Here is a 22,511-nt window from a genome sequence, read left to right on the forward strand (position 1 = left end):
AGAGGGCAGTGAATCACAAGGAATTGGCTAGAGCTGGTATGGAGGATGGGTTTGGCATATTTGGGTTAAACACCAGAGGATGCTTATGTCCTGTGCATATAGGAATCAGCCATCTAATGTAAGGAGCTCCCTTCCCTTACTCTGAAATCACATGGAGATTTAAGTAAGAAACAGAACATCTGAGTCTTATCATAACCTCTCTATGTAAAATTTTCCATTAGTCAAGACTTTGATAAATGAACAGAAATAAAACAAATCTGTCATGTTTTCATATCCAGAAACTGGAATAACTTTCTTAAACCATTTTTAGTGTCTACAACACTCAAGTTATTATCATAGAAAAGCACTCTGGTCTTTCATAATCCATTTTAATTCTGAAGTTACACTGGTGCTCAGATAGCAAGTTACATTTGGCACAACCATATTTTTCAGTGATTGTGCAAACAAAAATTTTAATAAACATTTCACAAATAAAGTTCTAATTTCTCTATAATTAAGCATTGATTTCAGAAGGGAGTTTTGTGAAGGTTACAACGTGTTCATTGCTATGAAAATGTTTCACTCAGCTGAGTTTATAAATTAATAAGGTACTTTTCCATTAGAGAGTCTAGTTAACACAGCATTTCTAAAAATATTAAAGATTTAAGGGCTAAAATTGCATCGAAATCTTTTCTGAGAATATAAGCTTTCAAAGGCTCTGTTTTCAATATTACTTTTCTTTGTTTGTCAGCATAGTTCATGGGAACACTTCTGAGGAAGCATTATTTTTCTTCCAAATGTCAACCATCATTCATAGATACTCCTTATTCCAAATGTCCTTGAGAAACACTAGTTGGTACAATAAACACCAACAAAGATGAAGAGATTATGTTACTGCAAATTTCATATGACTCTGGAAGCCTGGGGAAACCCAATCTTTAGCTTTGGAATGGCACAATGCCAACATTCATGCTGGAAAAGGAGTTTGTTGAGTAGCGATGGGTAGGTCTCTAAAGTACAGATAGCTCCCTGAATTCTCACCTGGACTATACCTTTGAAGTTGAACCTCCATCTGCAAGATTCTTCCAACTAAAAGAGAATTTTTTTACATCCACAGTTTCTAATTTTAGGTTTCACACTGAAAGGTCCCTAAAGGGATAAACCCACCCTTTGCAATTCAATGTTGGCTTAATGAATGGGTAGTCCCTCCGACTGAAGTGCTAGGAGCACCTGTCATGGAGGCTGCAGAATAGATTCACTTGAGATAATGAGGATAAAAATATCTAAGGACCATGAACATTGGCACTGTTTAAGAAATGGAGTAGGGTGAGGGAGCTGGTCTTCTGGAATAAGCAAATCTTACACCTCATAATACTGCAGGCATTTATTTTGAAAGGTACTGAAATACAAAAATTGTATTTCATCCTGTAAGAAGTATTCATTTATCAATCTTCCTGAAATACTAACCTAGGTACTATATTTTTACTGGATAGAATCACAAAGATGTACACACTCAGTCAAGACAATTTGTCTCTATTGAGCAATCTTCAGAAATCCTGTAAATAAATAGATGAGAAATCTCTGGTGGCTTCTGTAGAGCAAGTTACATTTAGAGTTTCCTGGAGCACATGAAATTTTGAGGTTTGCCCTTCATACAGTTCTTTGTTTGCCATTTACCTCCTCTTTGGACCAAAACACAGTTCTTTCCAGGCTTTGAGTGTTGAGGGGGCTCTCTCCTCCAGTTGGTGAAGGTGACAGGTTCACCTCCAATCCATTCCCAGTGGCCAGCGTGCGCTTGGTCATTCAAACCTGATGTGAGCCAAAAGAATGTGCCAAACAATTTTATTACATTTACACTTAGATAGCCTATCTAGTCTATTGTTCTAACCACAGTTATGACATGCCAATGTGGGTCCAGGTTCTAAAACAAAGAATAGAAACTGGGAATACTATAAGACACAATAGTATAAGACTTTGGAATCAGACAAATTTGAGTCCAAATTCTAACTCCACCAGTTGCTAGCTAAGCCCCTTTGGGCAGGTTACTTATGCTCGCTGAGTTTCCTTTTTGTCGTCTAAGGAATGGGTATGAAAATACATGTACATGTTTGGAGGATTAAATAAAATAATGTATATAGAACTCTCCACATATGTGTTTAATAAACATCAGCCAGTATTAGTATGTGTATCATTCTACATATAGAACTCTTATCACAGGGCTATAGGTATTTTTTTGTTCCTTGTTCTTCTACATTACTTAAATGTCTTGGTTTTCATATTTGAAAGTAGCTTATGAAGTATTATTTTTAGTCTGGAGCTTAAGATGTTTCAATCTGCTACAATTCCAATAAAAAATGGTTTTCTCTTCTTGCCTCTCTATTCCTACTGGCAATTGGTGCAAATTGCATTCTAATGTTGTACAGCTTCTATAATATTTTCTTAAAGAAGTACTCTTCCCCCTCACTCTCATTCATAATAGAAATAACAAAAGGAAAAAAAAAAGGAAGGAATCCATTTTAATAGCATGATCTAACATTTTCCAACTCAAATTTGACCCTGACAACAGTCCCAGTTACAGAGCATGTAATCTTTCCCAACTGATTTTCAACCAATATTTTTGGGTGAAATCAACTGAAATGTTTTTTGTTTAGAAATACCCTATGTTCATGTAGATTGCTTCCTTGAGTTAATGATCAGATAATAATACTATGCCTAAGTACTTTGTGAGAACAAAGTCTTAAAAAGCATGGTTAAGGATGTAGATAAAACTTATGTTGCAACCCAGCTCTTAATACTCTCAATTTCATATCTGAATTTAAAGACCTACTAAGTATTACAGAAATTGTGAGACACCAAGACTGGATTTACCATAATTCCCTTAAATATAGTGCCTCTAAGGAGCAGTTAAGAATACTGATTTTGATGTGCCCTGAGAATTCTATTTCCAAAAGTAGCTTATAAAGATTTGTTATTATTGTCAAAATTGTAGAAAATAGGGCTGGGGGTGTGACTCAGTGGCAGAGCGATTGACTAGCATGTATGAGGCACTGGGTTCGATTCTCAGAACCACATATAAACAAATGAATAAAATAAAGATCCATCAGCAACTTTAAAAAATAATTGTAGAAAACATTTTAAAAACTTCAGAAACCAAGGAATAAAAGTAAAAGCATCTATAGTTCTTGAGTAGAGGTAAATCATTTCAAATTCTTTAGCATATATTTCTCTATATTTATATATATATACCTTATGCATATGAATTTCTTTTTTATTATAAATTATTAATTCTTATGGCTGTGGACTTTGACTTTTTTACTTACCACCTTGTCACAAATGCAAAGCATTACATATTTTACATATAATATGTAACCAACATATCTTTGTTGAATCAATTAATAAACAAGCATAGGCATTTTGTCATGCCTTTAATAGTTAAAACCTTAAAAAAGCATTAAATATATTTTATTTCAAAATTAAGTAAGTGTGCTTTCACATGACCATATTATAATTTATCCATTCCCTATTTACAAATAATTTTAATTTTTAAAGTTTAGAAATGTCATTGCATTATATTCTCCTAGCTATCAATCTGACCACATCCCTAATTATTTCTTGGAACAGATGTCTGAAAATGAAGTATTGTGTCAAAAGGCTTAAGACAAGGTTTAGTTTTTGGTGCTAGGAACTGCTAGTTTCAAAAGACAGATGATTAGACTAATCATCTAATCATTGCCCTTTATTGCAAACTACAATTACTTGGTTGCTAAAAGGGAGCAGGAGGTGTTGGTACCTATTCTCTTTGTGTTCTGCCTCCCTCCTCAGCATAACAGATACTTGCCTATCCAAAAGGGCTTTCTTCCACTGATGTCCCAGAGCCACTGCATGTGCTGCCTGGAGAATACAGTTACGAGATTTCCCAGGTGTCTATACACAAATGAAAATAAGAATGTCAGCAACAGGTAATTGACATTTTTGCTCATACAAAATGCATAACATAATAAAAAAATAAGTTTAAAACACCAAAAAAAAAAAAGGTGTTATATGTAGAAAGGATTTTTCCAAGACTTTAATACTCTATTTTTTCTTTCATGAGTGTCTGCAGGGTAGGGATAGTTGACAACAGGGAAAGGGTTCTTATAGTACCTGCACTTTAAAAAGCACAGTTCAATGAGTTTCACGCATCTTTTTGTAAAATTACCAACTGCTTACTTATAAAAATTAATTACTTAATGAAAAAATACTTTAACTCTTTTAAGAGATTTTTTTCTGTTATAAATTTAGCAATTATCCAGTTAATTTGATCAGTAAGGTGAGTCAATTATTCAGACAAAATGACTTAAGATATAAATTTTGAGTTTAGTGTGTTTAGTCAAATTACCCAATAATTATAACCATTTCATTATACTCAGTGAAATATGTATATCCCATTATCAAAACTTCATGTATTTTGTAGAAGTTAAAGCATCTGTTCTTGTAAGCACATATAAAAAATTTCCCACAAAACAGAATTCTCTCTGAATTATTTTTGCAAACAGTTGAATTATACGTATAAGGAATATTTGATTGTGCCTAACTCCCCTGCAGTTCTTATAAAAGCTCTTTTAAGATGCTTTACTATAAAGACAATAGATTACATCTTTTCTTTAAAAAAAGTTTTATAATACAAATCCACAATGTATACATGTATCATAACATCACATTGTGCCCCATAAATATACATGATAATTTGTCAATTAAAATTAAAAGGAATAAGCTTTTTTAAAATGTTTAAAAACTTGAAAATTCAAACAAAAAATCTTCATGATTTCTGGCCTGGTCAGTATCCATTGACATGAAAATAAGTAGGAAACAAAATTAGCAATATTTATATAGGGTTAGATGACGATTGAACTAAATTTTATACATTTTTGCAATGTTTTTCCAAAGTTCAGATTTATTTCTCTGGTTTTGCCATACATTAAACATAATTTGTCTGTTTCTTATTGATTTTTCCTCATTACTATCAGTGCTTTGCTGCTCTATAATGCAATGTTGCCTTCCTGGTCCCTGAAATATGTAAGACTGTTTGCCCTTCCACCACATGACTTCAGGTACTGAATTTGGGTTTTATGACTTGGTTCTGATCTCATTATTTACCGTCAGCTCCTGTATGACAGTTACAGCAGGTAGGATGGGGCAGCTTTCCTCCCCTTTTTCTCACATCCAATATGATCATTCTAATGTGCTGTGGGCTTATAACACAGAATATCAAACTCATATTCAGTGTAGGCCAAGGGAGGGCTTGAGTGGCTGCCTCAGCCCGTATTGTGTAGTGGACAGAGCAAGGGACATGAGGGCTCCACTTCCTTCTCTACCCCTTCAGTCCTTACTGAACTCCCTGATTTTCTTACTGAACTAATTTCCTTATTTCACCAACCTCACACCCTCAACTTCATCATCAGGAAGTAATGGATTTATTCAAGTATATTCATCTTTCCTCTAGCTTGAAGATACCTGAAACTATCTTTAAAACAGACTTTGTAAGTTATGTTTTAGTTGCTTAAATACAATTTCAGTTTTCTATCTGATTCTTCAAAAAGCAGGACATCCCAAAAAAAGAACCAGATAGGAAAATAGCTTTACTTCAGATTGGTCAAGTGCTGGAAAGTAGTTATATACAAAAGAAATATTTGTGTATTTACATGTTGATTATTTTATAAAAATACCATTACTTTCACTTTTGCTCATATACCCATAAAATATTGTAAATATTGTCTTATAGAAATGTGCATTGTAGATATAAAAGTGAAATATATAGCCACACATACACAAATAAAAATCCTTTGGCACCTCTGAAATTTGAAGGCATTTAAAGTACAAAATTAAAAACAACACCTAATTTTTCTGGTTGTAGAAATAAACATCTTATTGTACACACATACAAATATATAACAACAAATCCCATCAATATGTAAGACCATAATGCACCAATAAAATGTGGAAAATGAAAGAGAGAGAGAGAGAGAGAGAGAGAGAGAGAGAGAGAGAGAGAAAGGAAGGAAGGAAGGAAGGAAGGAAGGAAGGAAGGAAGGAAGGAAGGAACATCTATTTCTTCTAAAGTTTTTGATTAAGTATCAGTATATTTCAGGGGGATTCTTTAAGAATCAGCCAGCAGGGGTTCCAGACTCTCCTGTGGGAAGACAAAATGGCTTCATAGATAATGATCTATAATAATAGAATTACCAATGTACAGTGACTGCCTTAGGAAATGAGCAGATGAGATTACAATATGTAAATTAAAGAAATGCCTAATCCAGGAGTCTGGCTCCTTTGGGTTATAAAAATAATAAAATACCAATGGAGAGGAAAAGAGATTGGAGATAAAGATTGAGTTGAGCTAGTAATCTGATTAGGAACAAGGGATGAAGTAAAATGTGCTGTTCTTATTGAAACAGGGGCATTATAAATGACTCTCTGTAAAAGATCTTCCAGAACATATACTAGTGAGGGAGCCCCAGAACAGAATCAAATAGTGGCCCCTAGGACTACAGCATACTACATGCATACTAATCCTAATTACAGAACCTAAAACCATCTTCTAAAATACATAATAAGAATGTAAGTCTCCAGGTTATAAAATGTTAAACTGTGACTTTGACCCAAAAGGAACTGACAATTCCAGAGGAGTACCCACTTTTAAGCCAACAGAGTAAATACAATGAACCAGGAAAGTAATGAATGTGGGAAGAAAGAATGCCCAAAGGATGAACAAAAATATGCTGAAAGGGAGGAGGGGATTTTGGGGCTCAGTAAAAACTTATACTGAGGAGGTGGCCTTACCACCCAAAAATGTTGTTCCTGGAATAATTGATCCAAGGGAATATGATTATCTTTTATTTTTATTTACTTTTAATCTGCTAGTAGACAATTTTTGAAATATCTGTAACTAGTACATATAAGTGTAGTCACTCTTTTTGTCCTTCTGAAATAAAATGCATGTTGAAGCATCATGCAAATGCAATCAAAGGAAAGGTTTATATTTATATCCACTCAATTTTTACATCCATTCTTTCAATTGAAAGTATAAGATTAGAAGTTTTAAGTGATGCTTTAAAAATACTACACCATGTGTATTTTCTTTACTTCCCTTACATACCCTGGAATATCATCAGGAATGGTATTTGAGAGATATTTTAGTTTCTGAATCAATATGGGGTTTAGGTAATATATAATTTGAAAAAGTTTATTTTACTGATAATGAGTTGTTTTTCTAAACTATGGTGGAAAAGCTCCAGTTGTCCTTAAATTTTTTCTCTTGTTCTGAGAGTTTTCTCAGTTTTATATCTAAAAAGAAGTCACAGTTTAAAATGATTCCCTGAGACTAGAGTTTATCAAAATAATTCCAAAATAATTTGAGTAATAGTAGTTCTGAATCTGCTTATAAAAATACTGTTTGATGTACTTGCTATGATCACTCAGATAGATTAGCAGGGGAGGTGGGAATTCTTTAGCTATTATCATGGATTTTATAATGGATTATTCCAGAGCAAAATGTTTTTCCACTTACAGTATTTCTAAATCTCATTTATTTTCTAAGGTATGTAATCAATATATATTGCTTGCAGCTCATATTATTGTATTTAGGTCCGGGGAGCTTCTTAATTGGACCTATAGTAAGACTTCAGGTCAATAAATACTAAATACTGTTTTTAAATTCAGTATTTTTCATATTCTTCACAGGGAAGGGAATGTAGTAAGGAATGATCAGGATTATATGACATTAATGATGTAAAATGTAGTATTTTTGGACTTGCCACAGAGGACAGGTGGATCTGGAGAGTTATTGTGTCTATTTCTTTGATGAATAAGGAATTATTTAGTTATTGGACTGTGGGGCCAATACAAAAGAATAGTACTTTAAAAAAATATGGTCTGGGGCTGGGGTCATAGCTCAGCAGTACAGTGCTTGCCTTGTATATGTGAGGCACTAGGTTCAATCCTCAGCACTACATAAAGTAAAGAAATAAAATAAATAAAATAGGGGCTGTGGCTCAGTGGTAGGGCACTTGTCTGGCACGTGTGAGGAGGCACTGGGTTTGAGTCTCAGCACCACATATAAATAAATAAAATAAAGGTTTGTCAACAACTAAAAAAAATAGCAAATAAATAAAGATATTGTATCCATCTTAAAAAAAATCTTTAAAAAAATAGGTCTAAAAAAAAATATGGTCTGGTGCTAAAGGTTTAGCTCAGTGTCAGATCACTTGCCTAGCATGTATGAGGCCCTGGATTCTGTTTCCAGCACTTCAAAAAACAACCAACCAACTCAACCCCATCAAAGTATGGCCTGATCTAGCCATTTCCGGTTCAATAAATGCCCAATAAACATCTGTTGAATGAATGAATCTATAAACTCAGAACTTGATTTTACCTTAGGTTTGCCCTGAAAGGTTAGCTTGATTTAAGTCCAAAGAAAATTTGGAAATCATAATTTAATAAAAATCTTAATATTTCTTTGCTGTGAGCGATACAAAAGTTCTAGCACATAATTTTGAAAACCAACTTTTGGTTAACCCAACACAAAGTTAAAATAGATGTGCTTGTCAATACACCTGTGATAAGAAATCCCCTGTACTGATGGAGCTAATTGGAGATTATAATGGAAAAGTAAGTCCTATCTCTTTCATTTACTTACTTAGATGACCATAAGTGAATGTTTTTCCTTCCTTAAAACTTTTTTATTTTAATCTGTAAACTGTAGCTAATAATACCTGCTTTCCTCACAAAAGTGATGGGAGGATCAAATAAGCTAATACAGGTGAAAGAATTCTGTAAACTATAAAGCATGACATAAAAGTAAGGCGTTATTGGCAAGAAGGCACATAGAACTGGGTCAGGCTAGTGTAGGTCATGGGTGACAATGCTTAAAACCAAGTTGCAGATGAAATCTTGGGTCAAGTATGTGAGGAAGTAGGAAGGCTTTTAAATTAATTTGGGCCTTAAGTTTATTATTGGTAAGATTGAATTGTACAATATTAATGGATCTGTGAAGAAACTCTGTAATTACTGTTGCTACTCACCATTAAAAGCTAGCTGCAATTAAACTGACTGATGATAATAATTTTAGGGTTATCAACAAGAAGTTATCAACAATTTTACTGTCAGGTGCCAATATTTTATAAAAATGATTTTTAAAACCAAAAAGCTAGAAGATCATCATCTCAGAATAAAGAATAGGGCTGGGGATGTGGCTCAAGCGGTAGCACGCTCGCCTGGCATGCGTGTGACCTGGGTTCGATCCTCAGCACCACATACACACAAAGATGTTGTGTCCGCTGAAAACTAAAAAATAAATATTAAAAATTCTCTCTCTCTCTCTTTTAAAAAAAAGAATAAAAAATAGTCTTTCTAATTAAAGATAATTGGCAACCATACATTAACACCTATGAATGGGTGGGAAGACATTTCTCAACACATGCTGTCCTTATTTTCTCACAATATTAAGATCCAATAAAAGCTTCCCTGGAGATCATTGGTTACCAGCACTGTCCTTTGAGAACCATTGGAAGATGACCAATAAAGTGTCCTCCAAACTCAAAGTTGGCAGGGTTGGGAGTGAGGGGGAGTCCTGTCCATCTACATTTTTCTAAAATATTTTTTTAGTTGTTGATGGAACCTTTATTTTATTCATTTACTTATATGCAGTGCTGAGAATCGAACCCAGTGCCTCTCACATGTAAGGCAAGCATTCTACCACTGAGCCGCAACTCCAGCCCTGTCTATCTACATTTTACTAGAAAATCCTTGCAATGACATAATCTTGATAACCTTGGCTGAAGTACAGTTACATTTGCCTTCATTTCCTCAATAAAGAAAACTGTAATTCTCCCTTCGGCAGCTTTTTACAATCTTCTCCTTATCCATCCATGGAACAATTATCCAGAATAAGACATAGAACCTTCCATCGCTCTAGAATATTACTTGGTGCTCAACTCACAATCCCTGCCAGCGATGATCATTTGTTAATAGCAAGATTAATTAGATTTTCCTATTCAAATAAATGGAAACATACAACATGTATTTTGCTGCACAAGGCTGTATTCTCTATATATGGTTTTTGATTTATCAACAATTCAACCACATTGTTAGAAGTTACAGCACTTCATTGCATTTAATTGCTTAAAGAAATTATAGAAAAATTTATTCTCTTGTCAATGAAGAAAATATCAAGCACTTCTACAAATCAATATCAAGAAGACAAATGGCCCAATTATTATTACTATGAATAATTATTATGAAATCCTTTCATATTTCTTAGCATATGTTTTTATTTCTCTTGTTTTAATACCTAGGAGTAGAATACCTAGGTATAGGGTACATAGCTTTGTAAAAAACTTCCAGACATTTCTACAAAGTAGTTGCACCACTGTATACTTCCATCAACAATACATGAGAAATATTTGCTCTGTGTTCTCGTTAGCACTTGATGTTGTCATCTTTATGATTTGACCTTTTTAGCAAGTATGAAATGATATTTCACTGTGGTTTGAATTTTCATTTATAGATATCTAGTGGCACTGAGGACCTTTTAATTTACTTATAAACCATCTTCCAGTTTCTAGTTCAGTCTCTAAGTCATGTGTGAGGCCCTTGTCTTAACGGTGTCTTTGGATAAGCATAACTTTTAAAATTTGGTGAAGAATAAGATCTGATCAATATTAACCAGATATCCCTCTAGTCTCAATTTCCAGCTGTAGAGCACATTAGGTTAATTGCATTGTTTGGATAATATCTAGGTTGGCAAGTAAAAAGGAGGGTCAGGGATGGTTGCATACACATTTTAAAAGTCCTTCTGGACTAGATAAGTTTTGTTGTCATTATCTGACCATGAGTCTTCCTTCACTGAATGCTCTATTTCCCAGTGAGCTTTCATCTAGTTTGGCTTTATAAGCATCAGTACTTATTGTCAGAAGCCTGATGCTGTGAGGCCTTTCATTACTATGTATTTTCAAATCAATGGGCAGGAATTCCTAGCACATAAAGAAAAAAGAGGTGGGGGGTGGGGGGAAGTACCAGAACTTAAAATGCTGCTGACTCAGAAAAGCTCCTGTGACTTTCTCAAAAAGACTAAGACAGAGAAAAGGAAAAAATATATATACATTATTAAGGTTAATTACAAATCCATTCTAAACTATAAGCTCCTCCAGGCTCCTCAAACAAAGCCAGGCAGATATGAGAGAGAACTGTTGAAAGAATGAATCTGACTTGCAATTCCATGAGAAAACAGAGAAATTATGTAAGAGAGCATCAGTCAAATGTGAAAGAGGGTTCCTTACTGTTCCCTGCAAGCTCCGGTAGCCATGGTCCAGGTGCCTTTCTGCTTTGGGATCAAGGTGTGACAGTAGCCTGAGTGAAGGTGCCATCCAACTGGACAAGATTTATCTTCCACTTCCTGAAAAACAGTTGTCTATTTTTCTGTGTTCACACAACAAGGGACTTCACAGTCTAGAGTCTGCTCTCAACATAAGGAGTCGTATGAATCACTTGACTCCAATGTCATCACCACATTCACCCTAATTCCACTCGTCATATTGAAAAATGCAATGGCTTCGTACAGAAAACACTACCACTGTAAGCAAAGTTTCAGTGTTACACCTTGGACATTCTGGTAACTCAACAAAATAAGTAAACGTCTTTTAAAGTCATCTCTGTTTAATAATGTATTTTGTGATTAAAAAAACAAACAAACACTTAGGGGCATTACTCCTCTTGACCCTTTAGGTGTAATAAGGGCAGGCAGGAAAGCATGAGTTGGTAGTCACACACCAGGCCATTCTACTAGCCCATCACAGGGCACACTGCAGGTAAAGGTGCTTGTCAATTCAGCCTGTTTCCCACCTTGGTTTGGGGGCTCCAGGATTTCCAGGCAATCCCATTGCATCCATACAGCTTTTGGGTGCTTTCTTCAAAATGGAAGAGTCCCTTTAATTCCATTGTGCAATTCTTTGGAAATAAGGGCAACTGGTCCTACGGAAGAAAAGGCAATTTGGAATTGTCTTAATGTAAGTTGATAACACACTTACCTCCTTTGGATCTTCATTTCTTGGGTAGCTCTCTCCAAGCTTGGAGCCTATTTTGTGAATTAAGTGTGTTTGTTGCCCAGCAGTTTGTTATAAAGTCAATAGAAAGAAAAAAAGATTTCCCTACCTGTCTGGGGAAGTGAGAGTCAGTTGTGGATTCCACCTTATCTACTGCAGGCAGCTCTGCCACTTTCATTGTCTTTTGTGGCTGACTAATAATGGATACTTTGGCCTTCCTTTGGGGAGGTGGGGCACTGTCATCTTCCAGTTTCAAGGAAGCTATCCCATGATACTTGAGGAGAGCAAAAAGTAACAATAAAGAAAACGCTAAGATAGTAAACACAAAATTTTGCTATAAAAATGAATAATTCAAAAATTGTTTCCAAGTAAAAAGATTTTTTCCTACTATTCAATCTTCTAAAACAAATTTCAAAGTAAAAATTTTTTTTTTTTTTTTTTTTTTTTTATTGTTGGCTGTTCAAAACATTACATAGTTCTTGATATATCATATTTCACAATTTGATTCAAGTGGGTTATGAGCTCCCATTTTTACCCCATATACAGATTGCAGAATCACATCAGTTACACATCCATTGATTTACATATTGCCATACTAGTGTCTGTTGTATTCTGCTGTCTTTCCTATCCTCTACTATCCCCCCTCCCCTCCCCTCCCCTCCCCTCCCCTCCCCTCCATTTTTAATAAATACATAAATATTTTGCATCTATAAATATAAGAAATTTAGCAATTCTCTGACTATGCTTACATTATAGATGATGTCTGTTCTGTTTCTATAAACAGAAGATGGATGAACCTGAAATCACAAAAGACAACATAAACAAAATTGGCTTGAATAATGATTAGCAATAGAGTAAAACCCTTCCAGTAAGATATTAATGTTCAAACATTTTAAAAGCCTGATAACTAAGTTTTTTTCATGCCCAATCATTGGAATTTTATTTAAAAATATTTTTAGTTGTAGATGGACACAATACCTTTATTTTATTTATTTATTTTTATGTGATGCTGAGGATTGAACCCACTGCTTCACACGTGCTAGGCAAGTGCTCTACCACTAAGCTACAGCCCCAGCCCAATCATTGGAATTTTAAAAGGTATTAGGTCTAAACCACAACTGATAATTGTGTTGATTCATGGATATATGTCCCAGTTAGGGAGAAAAGATAACTTTATTTTTTAACACATCTGTAGCACACAAAGAAGACACACATACACACTCTCAAGAGTGTGGCTAGTTAGAATGCTGTGCCCATAAGGTCAAAGTCATGGCTTCCGCAATCAAGTGTATCCCTTCATCTCTTTTTGTTTTAGGGTCCCTGGTTATTTTCTGTTTCCATCACAAAAGGAACCAGAGCAGAAATCATGATGAATTAATAATATATGGATGAATCAATGGATCTATCACCTCAATTAGAATAATTAACAAAATGAGGTGGTATTGTGACTTTTGCATATAAAAGGCACTGCATGACTCTGCAAGAAATCATGGTTCCCACTCACTCCGAGAATCCGTACAGCTTCTTCGGCGTTTCAGAATGCTTATTATTATTAGCATGTGTCACACACATCCACTCCCACAAGGTCCCCATCCTTACTGCTTTGCGATTCGTGTGGGTCCTAAGCTTCCTCTGAGAAAGAGCTGCGGAATCAAAGCCCTGTAGGGAGTCTCCCCTGGTGGTTGCCAGCTGCTTGGAAGATGGAGGGGGTCTTCTTTCCAGATGAAGGGAACCAGAAGTGGTGGGCGAGGGAGACCCTGGATGCAACGGGTGCCAAATGCCCTTCTCCCATGTGTTGGGCTTGCTTTGGTTGGAGGAGTATGAAGGATGGCATTGTCCTGGAGGCATGCAAGATGGCAGGCGGTCAGTACACTTTACACAAACAGATAAGCGATCACATTGACACAGCTCCTGGAGCAGCTTGTCATTAAACTTAGATGGATGGATTTCCCACCAGATGTTGCCTTTTTGCCATTTGCCAGAAACGCCTTTACTCTCCATCAGTTTCCACCCAGGAGAGCAGTGCCCTTCTGCACACCTATGGGGTGATTATGAAGTCGTGAAATTGATTTCACAAATCAGAAATGAAAATCTCTGTCCTGGTTTTATGGTCATTCTGTACACTTGGGAAATAGTCTCATTCTGCTTCCTCCTACAGTTCTTCTCAACATTCCAGGCTTTATTCACTGATCAAGTATTTTTCCACAAGCAGAGTTCAGTTTTTCCCTGATCTCCTACAGGTAGAAACTGGAATTGCTGAAAGAGTCCTGTATTCAAGTAATAGTCATAAAAATTTGCATTCAACTATTACAAAACAAAAACTTAGTCAATCTTATCAGAGCTGCTTCTATAAGAAATCTTCCAATTAGTATCCCTGGGAAAATATGGGAAAAAAAAATCTAAGACCAGAACCCTCACCTGGGTATTTTGCTTGTTTTGTTTATATTATATTTTGAAGTGCTGGGGTCAAACCCAGGCCCTCCCAAGCACTGTACCACTGAGCTACACCCCTAGCCCAAGGTATTTTCTATTTCATATAAAAATGTTTACTTCATATATGTTGTGTAGTTAATGTGACTAGGAAATTCTACTGGAAAATAAATTTGGTGAGGAGATAGGTGGAAGGGAGAGATGCTGAGAAAACATGGCTATTATTAGGAAAGAGGATAATGCCCATTTTAGTATGAGGAGAAAAGAAAAGGGAGACAGTAGATTCCAGGTTTAAAAAAAAAAATACAGACCACAGAGCATGGCAGGTGTGAAAGCAGGGCATGGGATGGTGTCTAGTACTGGACACTTGTCAAATACTAAACAGACAAGACACTAGAAGGGATTTTGGAAGAAAAAAAAATCAGAGCACCAAAAACATTTACTGCTCTTCGTTTTATTTGGTTCACAGGTTGTTCTTTAGCGTATACTACCCAGGACCTGCTTGGCTCTGTAACCCAAAGTTATTCATTAATATTCTCCAGCTGCTTCTGAATCCCCGAGCCAGCTGCATCTTCGCATCTATTTTGCTCCAATTCCTTCCCTTCTTAGAATTTTCCTGGTCACACTGCAGTGGGAGCTCGGGTTTGGGGCTTTGAGAGCTCTCTTTAACCGAGGAAGATAATTACAGCCCTTCAAACTCTGGGGGAAAATAATTGTCGATAGATTCTCACCAACATTGTTTCCCCCTCGGTGAGAACAACAAACGGTTAGGAAAAAAAACAACCGCGGTGCTGACTTGTTGCTTTTCTCAAGCGATAGTTCTTAGCAGGAGGAAAACCACATGAAGCAGAAACTAGCATAAAAGGGCTGCATCATGACGGAGGCTGCTTTCTTGACAAGAAATTAAGCATTCTGATTTGAAGGTGTTATCAAGCATGTTGGCTGTTGAAAGCAAGCAGCCATGGCGCCAGGACCGCTCCTGATTTCAAGATGAGGATCAAAAGAATACCTCCTTTTGAGTCCAAAATTTTCACTGCAGCTTTTGTCTTCGTGCCAAGAACTGCATTCACAGGGGAGTTCAGAATTACTTCAAAGACCTCATCATCTTCCTCTAATCCGTCATAGGTAATTGCTATATTCCACATCTTAGTTGACATTCCTACAAGAAGTAAACATTTTAATTACTCTTTAATTGCTATTTCAATCACCTAGGTGTCAGAGAAATATATTAATTAACATGTCTACAGCTAGACTGCAGTAGCCTGAGTGAGCTATTGTGTTGCCACCAACTCGCTGAAGCCCTGCTGTTCTCCCCAGTACTATGAAAAGACCACATTTGTTCCTGGACAATGATGATTCGGTTTCAATGCAAACACTGTAACAAAAAAGTAAGCCGCATTATGCAAGTGATGAAAAAAAAAATGGCTAGTAGATGAGATCCAAGATGTAATTTCCCCCCCCAAACTGTCCCTTCTCAAGAATAAACAAGTTCTATAATCTTAAACTCTTAATACTTTCAAAAATCTTAAGGTGTTGATGCAGACAGAAGTGATTATTGGATGGTACTTCATGCCATTCATGGAACTTTTGAAATGATGAATTTCTACAGACAGCTGCCCACATCAGTTGCCCTACTTCCTGTGATCCTTCCAGCCCACAAATGCTTTCTCTGATGATGTAATACCCAGCAGTTTGATATCCTCCTAGAGAGAATTTACAGGCTGGGAATTCCAGAAACAGACTGAGGAGCCCACTTATTTCCCTCTTCCTGTCCCTCTGTGTTCATGGAGTTATAGCTGAGCTTGTAACTTTGTAAACTTAACACAGACAGTTTTGATGTTACCAATATATCCCAGCCATCTTCTCACCCTGAGGATAGGAGGGAAAGCAAACCCAGAGACACAAAATATTAAGTTGGAAAAGCTTTAGAGATTGTCTAATCTGGACCAGTTTTCACTTTGTGGATTGCAGGACATCTTCCTGAGTTTATTTAGAAGAAAAAGTGGAGGCAGGAAGTAGAGAATGCTGTTTAGTGGAGAAAGTAGGCTCAAGCTTATGGTTTAACCTCATAGGGTTAAATTTGAAAAGCTCTCTCTGCCATGTACTCATTTGAATGCTTTTGCTCCCATAAATCTTTCTGTATAAGGCAGTTAAACATTATCCTAGTCTTCTCTTCTAAAAGTACGACTCTTTTTTGCTTCAGATTGCCTTCTATGATTTATGCCTCTCAATTGTGTCATCTACATGACAGCCCCTTTCTTGAAAGTATGTTTTATGTAGATCTCATGACCTAATCAAAGTCTCATTAATCCTCAACAGAATCCAAGGAAAGATGAAACTGTTCACTTATCCTATTCTTGGCTGCACTTACAGGAAAAATTAGGTGTATTTGGAATAATTCTATTTTTAAAAATTAGACTTATAGATAATTTATTAAACTTTCAGTTATTGACTGTATTCTTAAATCAATTATATTCGCAGTCTTTACAAAAACAGAAGTTGGTGCACCTAATATAAAATACTATATAATTCCCATCTTGTGGATGGATGAATCAATCCACCAAAATATACATTTTTATACTTAAGTGCTTGCTTTTGCATTAGATGCTATGGAGAATACCAGAAGTATAACATAAGCCAAACTCTAACCTAAAGGAATTTAAAACTTCTCAGAAGACACAAGACAATTATGTCCATGAGCATCCACAAAGGATCAGCTCCAAGATCCTCCTCAGATACCAAAATGTGCAGCAAACACTCTAGTTACTTACATAAACTGGCATAGTACTTAGACATAGCCTATATATATCCTCTTGTATACTCTAAGTCATCTCTAGATTGCTTATAATACCTAACACAACGTAAATTCCATGTAAATAGTCATTATACAGTATGGCTTAGGGAATCAAAACATAAAAGTCTGTGTATGTGCAGTACAGATGTAATGTTTTTCAATAATTTTTATCTGTGGTTGGTTAAATAGGTGGATGAAGAACCTGTACCAACACAGGACCAATTGTACCAGAAAAGTCAAATAACTAATCAAAGCTATGTATGTTTAGCTGCCAAAAGATACAGAATAGGTGGCATAGATTTATATATATGCCATCCACAGTTGGAAGGATTTGGAGGGAGGAAACAGGAAAACAACATCAACAATTGCAGAAAGTTAGTAAAGCTGAAGCCTTGATGAGGGAAGGGTGAAGAGATAACTGTCTGGAAGGCAGAGCTCACATGGGTGAACAAGAGGCCATAAAGCTGCAGAGATAGTCTGTAGCCAGGTGCAGAGAGCCCTGGACCCCAGGGGGCCAGATGCAAACTTTAAACAACAGGCAACAGACTTGTCTCACGCAGACAATTGACATTCTGTGAGTGGATGGTTTAACAAAATGAACTTGAAAATGTTACCTGTGAAGGTTTGGGCATCAAAGCAGGTAGACAGAGAGGCTGAAATTTGGGAGACCACCCAAGGCAGCCATTGCAATAAAAATGGGCATGAAAAAGATCAGAGTTGGACAGTAAAAAAAGCATATGGATACTAAGATCTTTAGTATTCACAGAATTGTTTTGACCCTCAAGCCCCATAAAGTTAAGCATTATTTAAATAAAAATCCGGTAAAAAATATTTCCAAGTCTCAATCAATTGTCCTCTTATTTTAAGAATCATTTTGTAAAAATTATAGTATACCCACTCCTAGAAAAGAAACTCAAAAGTTTTTGTTGGGCTTTGTGGAGTAGAACCAGGTGGTTGGAGAAAGTCCATGCTGAGTTTCATTTAAGTGCTTCCGATTTGTTCGTCTGCATTTCAGCTTTGTCTCTGTGCCTACCAGGTGTGTGCATGGGACCTTCTTATTTAGGTTAATGAGATTGGAAGTAAACTTCATTGTTGTTGTTTCCCCTTCCTCTTCCACTGTCAAGGTGCAAAGAATTTGTTAAGTCTCTGATATACACCTGCATTTTCAGAAGGCTTGACCTGATCTCCTCCCAGTTTCCACAAAACAAAAGGTGCTGAAGAGGAGAGAGAAGGTGTCATTGTATACAGACACATCCCACTTTACTGAGTAGGAACTCCTGGATATTCCCCTCTCTATTAGAAAACATTTTTTCTTTCTCTTTCTTCCTTTCCTTCTTTCTTTTTTCTTTTCTTTTCTTTTTTCAGTAAATGCCACATTATAGATCTGTTCCTTTGGGAAATATTTGACTCAGGAATGATGAAGTTTCAATTAAGAATGCAGCAAACCTGGGGCTGGGGATGTGGCTCAAGCGGTATTGTGCTCACCTGGCATGCACGGGGCGCTAGGTTCGATCCTCAGCACCACATAAAAATAAAATAAAGATGTTGTGTCCACCGAAAACTAAAAAATAAATATTAAAAATTCTCTCCCTCTCTCTCTAAAAAAAAAAAAAAAGAATGTAGCAAACCTTTCAAGAACACACATTTTAAAGGAAAACAATCATTTTCTTAAGAGTATTTACACATCCACTCTAGATTAGTCACAATAGCTGAAATGCAAAGTGGTTAGAATTTTTCAACCTTACACTACCCCGCCATTCTTGATTGCCTGTGTCCTCTCCCCCTCATTCAAGGTACCTGTTATTTTTAGAAAAATAAATTGGTTTGCTCTGGGGACAAGGGCTTGAAACATCAGACCCGAAAGAGTCAAGGATTAACAACACAGGAGCACATCACTGGATGGACTGGTGGACATGGGGAGTTTCATGACTATTTCTGATTTCATAAATTCCCAAAAAAACAAACAGCCAAGCATGTGTTTATTTTTTTTTTAATTTATAAGATATGTTTATGTTGTTTTTAAATTTTTAAATAATTTCTAAAATCATAAGACTATTCAGAGCCCCCAGAAGTCATTACTGTCTAATCAAAACAGCATGTGAACTCTTCTAGACAAATAGGTATTTATCTTATCCAATGAAATCTCTAAGAGGTAAATTTCAGAGCTGCCCTAGTGTGATACGTTCTAGTTCCTATCAATCCAAACAGAGCACCTGGTGGGCTGCTCAAAACTAATGGAAGCCAAAATCACTCCTGATCTTGTAACAACCAGACATCAATAATAAACAGGGCATATGGCAAAGACTCTTGACTCTCAAGGCTGAAAGTGCCCTCGTATGAAGGATAAAAGGGAGAATGCAGCTGGGCACAGGGCCCTGTAATCCCAGTGGTTTAGGAGGCTGAGACAGGAGGATCACAAGTTCAAGGCCAGCCTCAGCAATTTAGCAAGTCCCTAAACAACTTGATGAAACTCTGTCTCAAAATAAAAAATTAAAGGGCTGCGGACATACCTCAGTCGATAAGTGCCCCAGGTAAAATCCCTGGTACTACTACTAATAATAATAATAACGTGGGAGATGAGGAGGCACCGAATACAAATGCATTAAACCTTTTCATATTATAGTTGCCTAGGACAGAAGAGCCTACAGAAACCTAGGGGCAAACCCCAAACACATAGCAAGAGTAGAGCTTCCTGACCTCCTAGGTCAGAAAGCTAAATATACAGGAAGGAAGAAAATAATAACACTTGGGTTCCTGCCTGTCAATTGAAGGCTCCTGTGTCATGCTGAATTGTGTCCCTCAAAAATGTATATGCCAAAATCCTCACACCCAACACCTCAGAATGTGACCTCATTTGGAAATAGGGTCATGGCAGATGAAATTAGTTAATATGAGGTCATACTAGCATAGAGTGGGTCCTTAACCCATTATGACTTATGACCTTATAAAAAAGGGAAATTTTGTTCACAGACATGCACACAGAGAACACCATGTGAAGATAAAGACAGAGACTGAGGTGATACAGCAGAAACCAAGGAACACCAAAGACTGTCAGGAAACTGAAGAATGAAAAGACAGGCAAAGATATCTTCTCCCTCCCAGCCCTCAGAAGAAATCATCTCTGCCAACATCTTGATCTTGGACTCGTAGTCTCCAAAACTGTAAAACCATAAACATGTATTTTCTCAGCTACCCTGTTTGTGATACTTTGTTACAGGCAGCCCTGGGAAATCAGCACAATTTTCAAATGCCATACTATTTAGGATGACCTGCAGAGTGGCTTTCCCTCATTGTATAATGATGGTCAGTTTGGGGGCACTGATGGTATTTAGGCCATTTTCTTTTGCCTTTGCACAAAACTTTATGTGTTAGTGGTGGACAATGTCAAGCGTTTGGACTAGGTCAACTCTTCTCTCAGAGTGCAGGACAACTCCTCTGTAGAAAAGCACAACACTTTCCTGAAGCCTTTCCCTTAGAAACTGACCCAAGTCCATTTCCATAAGGGAAGAGAAAACCATGCAGAGCAGTGAGGTAGACCTCCTGGCCCCGTCCACAGAAGCCAGGGGGAAAGGATGCTGCCCAACCTTGGTGTGTGGGTGCCCAAACGTGTGTGGGTTCTTTTGTGGTCATTCTTCAACTTGGCATTTCCTCATCTACCTGCTAGAATGCTGCCTCCCCTGAGAAGTCTCCCAAGGTTTTCTTTAGTCAGAACAATGGTTCACCCTTTGAATCTCAATGAACTATTACTGTTTTCAAGTTTATGTATCATACAATATAACATTCTTGAGACCTGAGATAGGCTTTTTTCCAACACTGGAAACGGAACTCAGGCCCTTGCACATGCCAGGCAAGCACTCTACCACTGAGCTATATCACCAGCCCCACACCACACTTTTTTACTATCTTTTGCACCTAGCAAAATTTAAAACAAAGCCACTGCTATTTAGTTAAATAATAATTTCCCCTGGAATATCTCAGATCAAACTATTTCTAAAGGGATAATTTAGGAATCCATGCAAATACAACATTCTAAAAATTTTCATCACAATATGAGCCAGTTAGATTATTATAGCTTTGTCCCAGGATTTTAAATGATTTTTTTCTGGATGGTTTTGGATGTTTGCTTTGATATTTGATATTTGTTATGCTCTTTCTTCTCATTTTAAATACATATTAACTTGCAATAAAAAAAATATAGGAGGTTAGAATATCAGGCCCAAACTCCTCTTGTCTGGAGTGGGGTGATCTGGCTCCCTAAGGGGCTTCTGGTTGGTTGAAGTTGATGATATCCTGTCTTCTCCACCATCTGCAGACTTGCTCACCAAAACATGAAACAAGCTGTAGATACAAAACCTACCTGGGTCAAACTGAATCAGTTTGGATGGAGTCACTGTGAAATCTTTTCCAGCTGCAGCTGACACTTGATTGACCTTAAGAGAAAAAAATGTCTTTTTAAAATAAAAATAAATATGCTATAATAGAGAAACATTTATTCTTCTCAATACTAAATGAAACTCATGCTCCTAAATCTGCTTTTAATAATAAATAGCATTTTTTAAAATTCTAATAAACCATTTTAGAGGCTATAAGGATCTTTCTTAGATTTAACTTTTTGTTTTTCCAATGATTCAATCATTGGGAAAGCAGAATAGATTTTAAAACTTCATTTTTCTCTTTGTTATGAGCACAGTTTTATTTGATGACCTTCCCTCTACCCCAGCTTGGTTTTAAAATAGAACCTCAATGGAGAGGGAGGGAGAGAAGTGAGAAGAGAGTATACACTCCCAACAACCTGTGTGATGCCCTGGCAGTCTCTGTAAAGGATCTGCAGGCTCCAGGGCTCTGAAAACCTTTAGACCAGATTAACTTGAACAAGTCTGCTCCATTTTCCTGTCTGGATGAAGCTATTGCTCTTCACAGACATGAATGAGAGCTTTGTGGGATGGAAAGGCCTGGCAGAGAGCTGTGTAAAGGCAATCCACACCCAGACCCCATGGCTTTAGAGGACTCCAACCAATAAGTCATAAAAAGAAAAACTGCCCTAAACAGACTGTTGACTGTGTCCCTGCTTCACCAACTCCAGTATGAGAAACTAAGCAGTTGATTTTAGGACTCTGAAGTCTTGGGCTTAAATTCCCCCCAGAGGGTGCCTAAATATGTGTTAAGAGTTGTCATGGGCTGATTTGAAAAAGAACTTGTATAAGCATAGGAGGTGTTTGTTATTTCTGTGG

At 36.6% G+C, this 22,511-nt stretch overlaps 1 protein-coding gene across 2 annotated transcripts in view; it reads right to left on the reverse strand.

The window, feature by feature from the left end:
• Positions 1-1,568: 1,568 nt before the first annotated feature.
• Positions 1,569-22,511, reverse strand: part of Frem1 (FRAS1 related extracellular matrix 1) — a 128,509-nt gene continuing 107,566 nt past the window's right edge. The window contains exons 28-36 of one of the 2 annotated variants that reach the window (XM_027950606.3): positions 21,638-21,710; positions 15,496-15,645; positions 13,656-13,894; positions 12,806-12,853; positions 12,166-12,330; positions 11,857-11,985; positions 11,295-11,410; positions 3,818-3,903; positions 1,569-1,788 (exon numbers count right to left, since the gene is read on the reverse strand). In XM_027950606.3, the coding sequence (XP_027806407.2) occupies positions 1,589-1,788; positions 3,818-3,903; positions 11,295-11,410; positions 11,857-11,985; positions 12,166-12,330; positions 12,806-12,853; positions 13,656-13,894; positions 15,496-15,645; positions 21,638-21,710 (1,206 nt within the window). In that variant the 3' untranslated portion in view covers positions 1,569-1,588. The remainder of the gene's footprint in view (positions 1,789-3,817; positions 3,904-11,294; positions 11,411-11,856; positions 11,986-12,165; positions 12,331-12,805; positions 12,854-13,655; positions 13,895-15,495; positions 15,646-21,637; positions 21,711-22,511) is intronic. The other variant, XM_034636942.2, reaches the window with a different exon arrangement.

The sequence above is a fragment of the Marmota flaviventris genome, chromosome 13, assembly GCF_047511675.1.
Source record: "Marmota flaviventris isolate mMarFla1 chromosome 13, mMarFla1.hap1, whole genome shotgun sequence".
In the NCBI taxonomy this organism is placed as follows: Eukaryota; Metazoa; Chordata; class Mammalia; order Rodentia; family Sciuridae; genus Marmota; species Marmota flaviventris.